The 15243-nt window shown below is 42.4% G+C and overlaps 1 protein-coding gene across 1 annotated transcript in view; it reads right to left on the bottom strand.

Annotated features, from left to right (window-relative positions):
- The window catches only part of LOC115555727 (vascular endothelial growth factor receptor 2-like), a 38340-nt gene extending 23803 nt beyond the window's left edge, over positions 1–14537 (bottom strand). The window contains 2 exon segments of the mRNA XM_030372732.1: positions 12962–13055; positions 14209–14537. Of these exon segments, the coding sequence (XP_030228592.1) occupies positions 12962–13055; positions 14209–14311 (197 nt within the window). The 5' untranslated portion in view covers positions 14312–14537.
- Between the last annotated feature and the right edge of the window lie 706 nt (positions 14538–15243).

Here is a 15243-nt window from a genome sequence, read left to right as displayed (position 1 = left end):
TTTCATCTATTGAAACGTGATCAGGGACACGTAGGCCTATTTTCTAAATTTTGTATTTCAATTGGAAGTAGGCTATTTGTCGTGTCACTATAAGCACGACTTCCAAACTAAGGTTCTGTCCCGGAGCGTTCTCCCAAATGTCCCTTATGGAGCTCCGTACAGATCTTCATTGTTGAAAATTGTCTGGAATAACTAACAAATGACAGCTTTTGGCCACCCGTTTATACTTAAATTTGTCTGTGATAACTAACAATATGACAGCTTTTGGCCACCCGTTTCTACTTTCACCTTTGATACTGAGAAATTGTGACAATACACGGATATATTAAATGCAGGTGCGCTGCTCTGTAGGCAAACCGCGAAGGAAAAAAGGGTAGCTGCTTCATCTGTTATTTTTAGAATTGTATGTCTTGATGTTTATTTTATCTAGCCATATATTCTCTTGTTTTTGGCTATGTGAATGAACGTCCGCGTCGATGCCTCACAAGTCCAGTGTCGCGAGCAGACGTTGCCATGACATCTAGAAATCATACCGTATTTAATGGGTTGTAGTGAGTGTAACATAATTCACCTACAGTATTTTGTTATGTGTTGTTCTTTCAATTGTGTTAGGAATGTCGTTTACTGTCTTGGTGGTTCAGGGATCGCTGTCCCTTTAAGGATTACGAGCGTCTCATGACGTCAGAGCCCATGCGGGATTTGTTTACTTGCAGCACGTTTTGATTTCCTGTTTCTCTCTTACTAAATAAACGAGTCACACAACTGTGTGCTCAACGTGCGAAATTGTATCCCTCACTTATTGCAATTTCCACAGGGTTATCATTAATATTGATGTGTAGGGGTTGATTATAACTCGTGAATAATATTGTTTAGACCACGGTCTGGGGGAATACTGGTATTCTGATTGGCTGCAGTGCGTGCATTAACTCCTGATATAGCCCTACAGACAGCTGCTAAGTAGTTCCAGTCAGTGTTTAGATTCTCTGCCCGAGCCCGAGCCCGACGCGGGCCAGGGTCGGGCCGATATTTCCCACCACTATACTCGGGCCGGGCCTTTGATCGAGCGTTTCTATTTTTATTTTACCATTGGTTTATTGGCCTAATCTGAGGAGAAATCTATGCCATAAACATAAATATTATAGGCCTTTATTACATGGGTCTTCTCAATGCCGTGGAACGCTTCGTTCACTTGCATGGGTAGTAGTCCGGTGACTTGTCTACCCCAGCGTCTTCCGTTGCTAAGCGACGTCACCGTCTTTGCGGACAAATTATTTCTCTGCTGATCAACACTACAAATGGCCAAAAGACTTGTATCCCCCCCCCCTTGAATAAATACTATGGCAGAATTATTATTATTATTATTATTATTCTCATTCAACTTGAACATGTGTTTTGACAGTAGAGTGGTGGAGGGATGACGTATGTTGGCCAACCCGGAAGTGAGCGTCGCCCTGGATTCCCTCGACAAAAAGCCAACGGGTTTTGCCATTGGATTTTGGATTATTGCAGAAAGATTTGCATCTTTGAAGCACCTCCTTAAAAACTGAAAATAAATAAATAAATAAAAATATCCGTGCTCCAAAGAACGAAATGTAAACCAATGCATTCTGAATGGGAGTGTTTCTCCGATTTTTCCATGCTACACAGAACGAAATGTAAACCCATGCAAATAAAGACTTCATGTTCATAATAAATTAAATATGATTAATCTCCTTAGGGTGTAGGGTGGTATTCTATTTTTTTCAACGGGGCTGCATCCAGTCACTTGACCGTTATGGTTGCTATGGTGGTTGCTATCGACCGCCCCCTCTAATCCTTACATGGTTCTAAAAATCACGCGGCAAAGGAGCTGCCGTCAATTGTGTTGTTTTTGTCGTAAACCAGGGTCCGATGGTTTAAAAATAGACAGATATTCCAAGGTATCCTTAAAAGGCAGCTTGGATGTTTTTATTTTCTGCAGTTTAGACTTCTACTATAACCTATTTTTGAAAGCAAAACACCAAACTCATTGATTTAACGAGGCAGGATTATTTGAAACAATTTATTAAATAAATATTTGCGAGAGGTCATTCCATCTCCTGAGTTTGCTTCCTATTTATGTCTAGTGTACACCCCTAATGTCCACAAGCATCCCCCCCCCCCCCCTCCCCATATGGATTTGGAGAATTGTTGCCACGTCCCAGTGGTGGAGGTATCATATACATGAAAGAGGGTATTCAATTATACTACAATGATCAATTAGGAGGCCGAAGCCCTAAAGGAAGTGATGCAATAGGTGACTGAGTCGAAAACATTTAAGTAAGCTGTTCCTTCAGGTCTCTTATATATCAAAGGGGGTCACAAAGGACGCATACACGCTTCAACCTGTGGCTCCAGCCATACAGGAAATGACTCAGCAAGTACTCCAATCTCTACACGTTTAGCATCTACACGTTGAGCTGAGTCCAATGACACCAAGCATGACACTCTAGCAAATGGTAACATGTATTTTACATGGTACACCTATGGTCTAGGACATGATCTCGGTGTAGCAAGAGGGCGAGCTTGATCTCATTGGACTCAGCTTAACGTGTAGATGCTAAATAACATGTCATTTGTCAAAAATCTCCATCGGGAAGCAAATCATGTGTGGCACTGTTGCAATCGCCTCGGAACGTAGATCTTAAAGGACACCTTGTTTGCCCCGTTACGCCACCGGGAAGATATTTTCATACTTCTAATGGATTGATTCATATTTTAAGGTTCTCGGAGTGAGACTTTGAGCGGCTGCAGAAGAAGTGTTGAGACGAAAGATGATATCAAGACATTTATAGAATATTCCCATTCACATTATGATTCTTCGTCATAACATCTGACCAAACATCCTTCACATTCACCGAGCGAAGATTATGAAAGTCCAGGCCCCCCCTTCCTGCACTCGGGGTCCGACTGGGCCAAGTTTCGGGCAGGAAGGGCCCCCCCTTCCTGCCCTCGGGGTCTGACCGGGCCAAGTTTCGGTGCGGGGGTCCCGGTTAGGCCCTAGAATAAGGTATTCAAATTTCAGGGCGGTAGGACCTTCCTATCTCAAAAACTGTTTTTCCACCACATTCTGAACCATTAGGTCTTGCAGGCAACACTTCTGAGGGGCTTTGTCCAAATGACAGTCCAATTGGGAAAACTTTTTTTCTCTAAGGGCTAGAACTCCAAATCTCGGATATGTCGTTCTCAGGGCCCCGGGAAATGTGTGTAAACATTTTAGTATCCCTAGCTATCTCGAAAAGGCCGGAAAAGGGGCGTGACCTCCAACAGTACAGTAAATGTACATAAGACAGAGGTTATATATGATACCTCCACCACTGGGACGTGGCAACAATTCTCCAAATCCATATGGGGAGGGGGGGGGGATGCTTGTGGACAGTAGGGGTGTACACTAGACATAAATAGGAAGCAAACTCAGGAGATGGAATGACCTCTCGCAAATATTTATTTAATAAATTGTTTCAAATAACCCTGCCTTGTTAAATCAATGAGTTTGGTGTTTTGCTTTCAAAAATAGGTTACAGAAGAAGTCTAAACTGCAGAAAATAAAAACATCCAAGCTGCCTTTTAAGGATACATTGGAAGGATACCTTGGAATATCAGTCTATTTTTAAGCCATCGGACCCTGGTTTACGACAAAAACAACACAATTGACAGCAGCTCCTTTGCAGCGTGGTTTTTAGAAACATGTAAGGATTAGAGGGGGCGGTCGATAGCAACCACCATAGCAACCATGACGGTCAAGTGACTGGATGCAGCCCCGTTGAAAAAAATAGAATACCGCCCTACACCCTCAGGAGATTAATGATATTTAATTTATTATGAACATGAAGTCTTTATTTGCATGGGTTTACATTTCGTTCTGTGTAGCATGGAAAAATCTGAGAAACACTCCCATTCAGAATGCATTGGTTTACATTTCGTTCTTTGGAGCACGGATATCTTTATTTATTTATTTATTTTCAGTTTTTATGGAGGTGCTTCAAAGATGAAAATTTTTCTGCAATAATCCAAAATCCAATGGCAAAACCAGTTGGCTTTTTGTCGAGGGAATCCATGGCGACGCTCACTTCCGGGTTGGCCAACATACGTCATCCCTCCACCTCTACTGTAAAAACACATGTTCAAGTTTAATGAGAATAATAATAATTCTTCCATAGTATTTATTTAAGGGGGGGGGATACAAGTCTTTTGGCCATTCGTAGTGTTGATCAGCAGAGAAATAATTTGTCCGCAAAGACGGTGACGTCGCTTAGCAACGGAAGACGCTGGGGTAGACAAGTCACCGGACTACTACCCATGCAAGTGAACGGAGCGTTCCACGGCATTGAGAAGACCCGTGTAATAAAGGCCTATAATATTTCTGTTTATGGCATAGATTTCTCCTCAGATTAGGCCAATAAACCAATGGTAAAATAAAAATAGAAACGCTCGATCAAAGGCCCGGCCCGAGTAGAGTGGTGGGAAATATCGGCCCGACCCGGCCCGCGTCGGGCTCGGGCTCGGGCAGAGAATCTATACACTGACTGGAACTACTTAGCAGCTGTCTGTAGGGCTATATCAGGAGTTAATGCACGCACTGCAGCCAATCAGAATACCAGTATTCCCCCAGACCGTGGTCTAAACAATATTATTCACGAGTTATAATCAACCCCTACACATCAATATAAATGATAACCCTGTGGAAATTGCAATGAGTGAGAGATACAATTTCGCACGTTGAGCACACAGTTGTGTGACTCGTTTATTTAGTAAGAGAGAAACAGGAAATCAAAACGTGCTGCAAGTAAACAAATCCCGCATGGGCTCTGACGTCATGAGACGCTCGTAATCCTTAAAGGGACAGCGATCCCTGAACCACCAAGACAGTAAACGACATGCCTAACACAATTGAAAGAACAACACATGACAAAATACTGTAGGTGAATTATGTTACACTCACTACAACCCATTAAATACGGTATGATTTCTAGATGTCATGGCAACGTCCGCTCGCGACACTGGACTTGCGAGGCATCGACGCAGACGTTCATTTACATAGCCAAAAACAAGAGAATAGATGGCTAGATAAAATAAACATCAAGACATACAATTCTAAAAATAACAGATGAAGCAGCTACCCTTTTTTCCTTCGCGGTTTGCCTACAGAGCAGCGCACCTGCATTTAATATATCCGTGTATTGTCACAATTTCTCAGTATCAAAGGTGAAAGTAGAAACGGGTGGCCAAAAGCTGTCATATTGTTAGTTATCACAGACAATTTGTAGAAATGGGTGGCCAAAAGCTGTCATTTGTTAGTTATCACAGACAATTTTCAACAATGAATGATCTGTACGGAGCTCCATAAGGGACATTTGGGAGAACGCTCCGGGACAGAACCTTAGTTTGGAAGTCGTGCTTATAGTGACACGACAAATAGCCTACTTCCAATTGAAATACAAAATTTAGAAAATAGGCCTACGTGTCCCTGATCACGTTTCAATAGATGAAATAACGTGACAGTGTCACGTATTTTCGTGAGACCAGGTTTCTAGCGTGTGCATGGGTTGAATTGCATGTGTCTCACGCCGAATGCATGAGACTTGAGAGCCCTGTACTTACGTGACACAAACCAGCACCGCAAACGTTCTCTCCCGCTTGAGATGACGTCTTTCTTTATAGGTTCATGGGTCTGATGCGCCGATTTCCCATGATGATATTTCCGGAGATTCTCGGGCATCATCGACAATTTGGCTATAGATTGTGTCATTACACGCTAAATAATATAATTATAGCCTAATTATATGTATAGCCTATATATATATATAGGCAATATATATAATTAGGCAATATATATATATATATATATATATATAGCATTTGTGGTTTTGGCATAAACATAACTAGGGTGCACTGTACTATCTGAGAACACCCTTTCTGAAGCCTCTCTCTCGCTCTCTCTCTATCTCGTACCGTTTTGTGGAGCACGTTAATTGTCTGAGAACACTCCCATTCAGAATGAATTGGTTTACATTTCGTTCTGTGTAGCACGAAAAAAGTCGGACTATCGTGCTCTGGAACACGCTTCAATAGATTAATGTTCGTGCGCATGAGCACGAAATCGCGTGATACCGGGTTGTAGACACACATATGATTTACGGTCCTTCGGCCGTAATGGTGGGTCTATTTAATGATATGTGGCAATACATTAACAAACATTGTTTCTCACCATTATTGTTTACATTATCGTTATCAACAATGTGTTCATAATATGCATGTGTCCCCCGTTACTACATTGCCATGGACTTTTATGCGTTACGTGTTTAGTTTGCGAGTGTTTAAACAGATGGGTGCACACACGCGCCAAGCATCACCCGCATTCATTCATTCTTTTAAACACTCACTCGCAGTAAAGCTATGTTTTCTCACGATCAAATACTCATCACTCCTAAAAGTTATAGGCTTGTAGACGATGTATGTGTCAAGAAAACGTGTGTTTGCTGTAAGGTGTGTGCAGAATGATGCATTGTTTAATAGTAGCCTACAACTTCTTACTGCTGTATCAGCTATTCTTTCCCAAATAACGTTATAATTTACCCCAAAACGAGATTTTGTTTTGGAAGGCTTGGATATTTATTATTATTATTATTGTTAGTATTATTATTATTATTATTATTATTATTATTATTATTATTATTATTATTATTATATTATTGTTATGGCATAGCTTACTACAGTGTTCATTCAAGCAGCCCCTAAGGAAAAAAAAAGTTTCCAGAATCCACATCTTCATCATAATATTTCAATTAGGCTAATCGTTTGCATGTTTGTGCTGTGTATAGCCTACTGGTAGGGTGCACTCACACCAGGCCATCTGGCCGTGGCCGTGGCCGTTTTCACACCTAACCGTGCTAAAATCTGCCAGTGTGAGTGTGGCCAGTCTGGCCAGGCCAGGCCAACTTGGCCACTTGGGAGAGTTGTGCTGCTACGGTACGGGCCGCCACTGTACAGATGCTAATGAGCCGACACACGCACACGCATGGCTACGCAACCTGAGCTGGATGACGTATAGACCATGCAAATGCTTTTTGATCTGTAGCCACAAGGCGCGTTAGGCGCGTTGAACCATTTTTGTGACACACAATGATCAAGCGTCAAGTTAGGCGCGTTACATGCGATATCCAACGCGAGTAATGGTACGGCCACACCAAATGCGTTACTCGTGTTGGATGGAGCGTTCCCTCTTCATCATAACTATCAAACCAAACATCCTTCACATTCACCGAGCATACATTATGAAAGTAAAATGCACATTTCTCGCTAAAAATGTTTACATAAACGCATTTAATGGCGTAACTATGTTACTATTTCCACCCAGAATAAAGAAAGATGTCCGCCTTATGCTTCTGTGCAAGCGTCACTACTCTCTGCCAGTGACGTCCGGTCAAGCTCCACGCCGATTGGCTATCGCGGCTAAGCATCATGCGTTGGAGCGTAGAAAGTTACATTTTTTGAACTCCGGGCGTTGGGCGCGTTACTGCGTTTACGTGCGTAATTACGTGCATCTGCCGTGACTAACGCCCCTAATGCTACGGCCACACCAAACGCGTTACTCGCGTTGGATAACGCGTGTAACGTGCCTAACTTCACGCTTGATCATTGTGTGTCACAAAAATGGTTCAACGCGCCTAACGCGCCTGTGGCTGCGCTGGATTTAGGAGTCCGAGGTAAGAAACCCAAACGCCGCCGTGTTTGGGTGCATGATAGAGCTTAGATCGGGTTAGATTAAATAATCTCGGATATAAATAACAATAATCGGGTTAAATAACTTCACATGGTGTGTCTGGTGTGTTTCCAGCATTCGTAGTGTTGATCAGCAGAGATATAGTCCGCCAATACATTGAGGTTGCTTAGCAACCAGAGACGCTGTACAGGCAAGTGAATGGAGCGTTCCCTCTTCGTCATAACTATGAAACCAAACATCCTTCACATTCACCGAGCGAAAATTATGAAAGTAAAATTCACATTTCTCGCTAAAAATGTTTACATAAACGCATTTAATGGCGTATCTATGTTACTATTTCCACCCAGAATAAAGAAAGATGTCGGCCGTATGCTTCTGTGCAAGCGTCACTACTCTCTGCCAGTGACGTCGGGTCAAGCTCCACGCTGATTGGCTATCGCGGCTAAGCATCACGCGTTGGAGCGTTGAAAGTTCAATTTCTTTAACTCCGGGCGTTGGTGCGTTGGGCGCGTTACTGCGTTTACGTGCGTAATTACGTGCGTCTGCCGCGTCTAACACCCCTAACGCGACGCTTCAACGCGTGTAACGCGTCTACGCACCTATACCAATGTTTCCCTATGCAAAAATGCAGATTTTCGACGCCCCAAACGCGAGTAACGCGGTTGGTGTGGCCGTACCTTAATGCTACGGCCACACCAAACGCGTTACTCGCGTTGGATAACGCGTGTAGCGTGCCTAACTTGACGCTTGATCATTGTGTGTCACAAAAATGGCTCAACGCGCCTAACGCGCCTGTGGCTGCGTTGGATTTAGGAGTCCGAGGTAGGAAACCCAAAACGCCGCCGTGTTTGTGTGCATGATAGAGTTTAGATCAGGTTAGATTAAATAATCTCGGATATAAATAACAATAATCGGGTTAAATAACTTCACGTGGTGTGTCTGGTGTGTTTCCAGCATTCATAGTGTTGATCAGCAGAGATATAGTCCGCCAAGACGTTGAGGTTGCTTAGCAACCAGAGACGCTGTCCATGCAAGTGAATGGAGCGTTCCCTCTTTGTCATAACTATCAAACCAAACATCCTTCACATTCACCGAGCGAACATTATGAAAGTAAAATGCACATTTCTCGCTAAAAATGTTTACATAAATGCATTTAATGGCGTAACTATGTTACTATTTCCACCCAGAATAAAGAAAGATGTCGTCCGTATGCTTCTGTGCAAGCGTCACTACTCTCTGCCAGTGACGTCGGGTCAAGCTCCACGCTGATTGGCTATCGCGGCTAAGCATCACGCGTTGCAGCGTTGAAAGTTACATTTTTTGAACTCCGGGCGTTGGTGCGTTGGGCGCGTAACGCCTCGTGCCCACTACCTCCGTCCGTTGACTGATCCCCATTGACTTTGAATGGGGACGGACGCGCAATGCATTGTGGATCCGTCCGTTCCGTTGGAGCCTTTGGCTCCGTCAGAAAGTTGAAACATTTTCAACTTTTCGGCAGCGACGGATCCGTCATCCAATCAGATCGCTGTACGGTTGCGGATTGACGCCCCACCCTCATGGGTAAAATCCTCAGTTTGTCGATACTCATGCTAATGATCATGTGTTTTCCCCACGCGTGATTTGTTGACCATTATGTTAATTTTGATGTGCCTGTCCCCGGACGTGATTGGCTGCTGCATCGGAGGGCCGAGGATCCGGGAGGATAAAGCACGGGCGAGCTCAACATTCACGGCAGCTGGCCTTGGATATGCAGCTTGCCATATTGGGTCTTCGAATGGTTATTTGTTGGTTGATCGAGGTTCATTTCTTTGATTTGGACAGCACCCAATGGTCCTTTTCCTTTTGTAGTTTTGCCTCCTCTGTTTGTGTTAAATTGATTATCCCATGCTCTGGGCTAAATAAACAACTTCCAGTTAACCAAAGACATCTGGTTTTATGTTGCCACCCCTTCCCCTAGCGGGGGACGTAACAATCGCGTATGCAAATTTAAGCACTGTGACGCGACTCGGGCTCTGACGATACTGGAAAGCGGGAAAGTGGGTCATCTTGCATCGCAACAAGCAGGAAGAAGCAGGAAGAACCCGGCGAAGCGATTTGATTGGCTGACGGATGCCTCTGCAAAGACTACTCCCCCATCCGTCAGCCACGCCTTCCCACGTCCGTTGACTGACGGTGCAGTGGGCATGTAGGGTTACTGCGTTTACATGCGTCTGCCGCGTCTAACGCCCCTAACGCGACGCCTCAACGCGTGTAACGCGTTGAGGCGCCTTTACCAATGGTTCCCTTTGCAAAAATGCAGATTTTCTACGCCCCAAATGCGAGTAACGCGGTTGGTGTGGCCGTACCGCGACAGTTTAGGGAGTTTATTAAAAAAATACTGTTTTTCTGTTTCGATTTTAGCAGAGTCATAGAACATGCTTTTTAAGTTGTGCGATAAAAGAAAAACAATGCAATCGTACTATTATCGTGTGTATGTTACATATACATTAATATAATGATCATATGTTATCTCATTCTTATTACTGAAACCTATTTAGTTTGTCTTTGTATTGAAAATAAAATACAATAAATAATGGCCTAACTGAATTCACTTATAAGTTACTTAAAAGTCTTCAATAACCAACCAATTCATAATTTATTTTATTTTGCTTTACAAGGAAACCGAGGAGATTAATGCAGTCCTTGAAGGCAAGTGATGAAGATTGCCATCAGCGCTGACCGGTCTACCCGAGGATCTGACAGCAAGATGGCAAACACCTTGGTCAAGTGAACCAAATTCCTGGTTGGAATATTTATGCTCTGAATCTGACCTATTGCAAGGAACTTGAATTTACATTTTAAGTAGGCTGTTCCTTGACCTTAAAGATGAACTGAACTGAAATAATCAACATTGATAATGTCTTAGTTATGACCATTATAAAAAATATATTTAAAAAATCAATATAGGCAACAAAAGGAAATGCGTCTTTTAGTATTAGAGCGGACTAGGTCGTTGCTGCAGACACGCAAACGTCTTCTACACTCTACACACGATTTTAAAATGGCTGGTTACGCGTTTGAGCCTGTGAGGGACATGCCTGTAGTGTGTGACTGCCAGCCGGTGGAGAGGGATCAATTTCAGGCTCCAGCTCCACCTTCGGATCGTGTGGGTGTGACTGGTGTGCGTGTGGGTGCTGCCGGAGCATGGACACTGCCATTGAATCGGTCTGCTGCCGAGAGGTCCCGGTCAACCTTGACCACCTAATGGTGGGATTAGGTTGCATAACCTTGCACAGGGCATTTCGGATGCTGTGCGGCAAGAGAGAGGTTTTGGAAGTGGCCATGCTCTCTCTAAGGGACGTCCGAGCGGAGACACTGGAGCGCCCCATAAATAGCAACCAAGTAACAAGGCGAAAACGATCGTCCCCCTCCGTTTTCCTTGGATGCGTTACAGGAATATCTCCGTAAAGACGGACTCATTGCGGAAACGCAATGAGCTGTACAAACGCTGTAGTACCTACATATTCAAGGAGCTGGTTCTCCACAAAAAAAAGTGGAGCTCATCAAGCCTGCGCACATCCAGCCTGCGCGCTGTATAAAAACATTCAAGTCGAGGAGGAGATAGTAGTTGTTTAACCTTTTAGATTGAGTAGAAATACTTTTTAATTTATAGTTAGTAATTAAATTGACCAAGGGGCTGTATTTAAAGCTACAAAAATAATACAAAAAAACCCCTGTAACTTTCAACCCAACTTCAGGCGTCCACACAAATCCTAGGTCTGGTTTTATTTGAAACCACCCTGGGACCATGGACCTATTAAAGAACATGGTTTATTATCTGCCCAATAACATGGTTATTAAAGACATGGTTTCACAAATAAAAAAATCGGCTCCGGGTGGACGGGACCTGAAAGACATTTTAGATGCACTTTGGGAAATACATGAGCATGAGCATAGATGCGAGGCGGAATCACGAGTGTCACATTTACTTTAGGTGGATGTTGGAGGTTTACTTTCTGGTGGATGTTGATGGATATTGCACAGATGGATATTGCACAGATACATCTTATGAAACTACTTCTTCGAGTTGAACTCCCTCTGCATCAGCAATCGGCTAGTCGGCGAACATCAGGGTGAGTAGAAAGGGACATTTGTGGAACTTCTGTTTACAGACCTGTACAGAGCTGTGGTTTAATTAGCAGCTTGGGAGTAATAGTTCATACACTTTATGGTCGGAGTGCTAGCTTGTGGAGATTGACATGACAGGGGCTATCGGAGGGTTATTCCATTTTAAGGCTGCCAGCCATGTATTGAGGGCGGGTTTCCTATTCAAAGCTAGCCTGTGGAAATGTATGATTACCCCAGCTGCCTTGGCCCTATATAATTCATTACTGCAACCAGGGGCAATGCAATAAGATGATCCTCCTGTAGTCCTGGTTGTTTGCTTTTCTGTAGCAATTTCAGAGAGCCTCAGAGGCTGACTCATTACCTGCTATGGGTGCCACAGAGGAGCTATGTTACCATGCCAATGACGTAGCTGAGCGTTGAAATCCAACATGGCGGCGCCCTGTAACACTTTCACCGTACAATTTAATCCCTTTTAGCGAGTTCAGCCATTTTTTGTTATTGTACCAATGAGAAGTCAGAAAATACATCTGTTATATCAACTAAACTTCAAATTTCAGTGCAGTTAATCTTTAATGGACTGAAAGCCAATGCAAAAGTAATGAGTCTCAAGAACAGTATTTTCTGAACATTCCACTTCCCTGTTTCACAGCACACGATTCAATGCACCATCAGAATTTATTAAGTAAGCCTTTGGGTTAAAGTGTTTCCTATTGTTACAAATACCGTCTGCTACGTATGTATCTTAGGGGTTTATTGCAAATCGGATCGTATTTTTGATACTCAGTTCCTTCAGGAAAATTTATCACAAAGGTCTTTATTATATAGAAAAACTATCTATTAAAGTTATTCTTCAAGGACCTTGAAGATACTTGAAGGACTTTAAGGCTTAACTATGATTTGATGGCATAATTGAGTATGCTTACTGCTTAATGGGCAACATGGCCAAATAGTTTATTTATAATGTGTGGGGCATTATAAATAAACATCCAGGCACGCATTTACCCAGGCACACATACACACATTCATTTATGGATGATCGATAATGGATGATTGATGATGGAATTCTAGTAAAGTATTGCAATTAGATGTTTTCAAAAATATTTTGACCTATACCTGCAGGTGAGCTCCAGATGGTCCGATTTGTTAATCTTTTGGATCCCAGTGGGGCTCAGTATTGGGGGCTCGGGCATGAAGCGCAGTTCTAAAGCTGAAAGAATCGATTAGAATGTAGCAGAATTAACACAATGATCCAAATCCTGTTATTCAACAACATTCCCATGGAAATACAAAGCTCTTTTACCTTCCCTTTGTCACTGTTGCTGCTATTTAACAAACTACAAAGTCTCCCAGGAATAAAAAAAGCTCATCCGCAAGCCAATCAATTTATTGTTTTTTTCTGATCCAAAGATCTAATGAGCTTTTGTTTTTCAAACAGGCATGCAGTGCTGAGTGATGGCATTTTACTGTAATGTAACAATCTCCCTACGTTTGCATCAAAAAGACAATTCAAGGTGTATCACGAAATGATCCAAAGATGGGAGGATATGGTTTTGAAAAAGAAATGCTGCTCAGGGCTGGGTGTTATTTAAATGGTGGTCCAATTTTTTTGTTCCACTGCCGCAGCAAATGGCGGAGCTGTGTCAAAACAGGAAGCCATGTGAGATGGGAAGGGTCAAGCTGCTGAATAGTCCAGCACTATGGAGAATAGGTGGGGTTCCTGTTCCAGAGGATACAAGCCCAGAACCCACCCATTCCACCCTTTCCCCTTGAAAAGCTTCAGAGGATATACCATCTTGGAAAATAGTTATTGCCATGTTGATCAATCAAGTGGTCAATAATATTAATTTTTACCATTGCCTAAATTGTGATCCCTTGATGGATATTTCTCAGTGAATACAGAAATGTAACCATTGTGAGACTATATAGTTAATTTATTTCTATAAGTCCATTATTTCTATAAGTCCATTATTACATCATAACTGTTGATTGACAAAACAATGGACAATGCTTTTTCAAGTGAGTGACCGACCTCATCCTGTTTCATTAATGGTGATAACATCATTAAATCCAATACACAATAATGCATCGTGTTCGCAATCCTTTACTTGAAATTATTAAGGTTTATTAAGCTTTCTAAATTAAAAAAACAATGACTAATGTTATGTTTACATTAAAAGGGCTATATGGGAATATAGCCAGAAAATATACATGCATTTCACATACCATCATTACAGACAATAGCCTATATATTATAGCATACTGCTAGGTCAATTACATTTAAATTCAAAAGTCTATTAACATATTTTTTCTATCTTCATTGTTTTGGCAGTAATTTGGTACAATCTGTTTGAATCACTTACCAATGACAACGGTAATCTCCAAAATAATGCCAAGGAATGAGATAATGGAGAGCGTCTGAGCCATCATCCGAAAAAAGAAATAGAACATCACCATACCAATCATCAATAACTTCAGGGCTATGGGAACTTTACACGTAGGTAGGCCTACATCATTTTTAAGTAGAAAATCGGTGACGCAATATTGCCTTCAGTGAAAAGTCCATGAATGTAAACCTCGTCGACAAATCATGGGTGCATCATCGAGATAACGTTTCGCAAGTTTAACAGCAATGTCACCGGTCTGCCTTTCCACTCCGGTCCCCATGGAACTCGAAGTGCTGCTGATTAAAGGGAGGAACGCGCAGCGCGGTGGAAACGCAGGGCGGAGAATACGTGGAACCTCAAAGGGAGGAGCGTCACGACTGCAAACTGCCTTCTTGGACCGCTGAGTAATTTAAGGCCAATGGGTAAAAAATAATTAAATGTTTGAGGGTTAATTACACTGACATAATCTAAATTGTAATGTCCGTTATTAAATTGCTATACAAATATACTGTGGCGAGCAGCACGGGAAAGACGGGAGCCCAGGTTCAACCAATTATGCAGTTCCGTGCCCCACACCGCACGAATACGGACTGCCTTTTATAACGACCAACGAACATAACAGAAACACGCCATACACCTGACAAACACACACAACACTCTCACTAATAGTCACCATCACACAACAATGGAACTACACACAATTAATGCACAACCAAATAACACCCCGAATCCATTAACCCCACTTAACCTAGTAACAAACAAGGACTTCAAAACCCCTGAAAACACTTAACTCCCAGGATCCCACAATACTCAAGTGAAATACGCAAGGTTATATTAGAGATAACAGTCAAAAACATTATATGAAGAAATAATAATTTGCCAAAAACAACCTTCCCAAGATGAATAGAGTATATCTCCACAACTACAAGGGCTTTAAAGGTCCCATGGCATGCTACTTTATGGATGCTTTAATATCGATATTAGTGGGCCCCAAACACAGTATTTTAAGAC

The sequence above is a fragment of the Gadus morhua genome, chromosome 12, assembly GCF_902167405.1.
Source record: "Gadus morhua chromosome 12, gadMor3.0, whole genome shotgun sequence".
NCBI lineage: Eukaryota > Metazoa > Chordata > Actinopteri > Gadiformes > Gadidae > Gadus > Gadus morhua.
The sequence above is the reverse complement of the archived record's forward strand: the minus strand, read 5'-3'. Positions and strand labels throughout refer to the sequence as shown.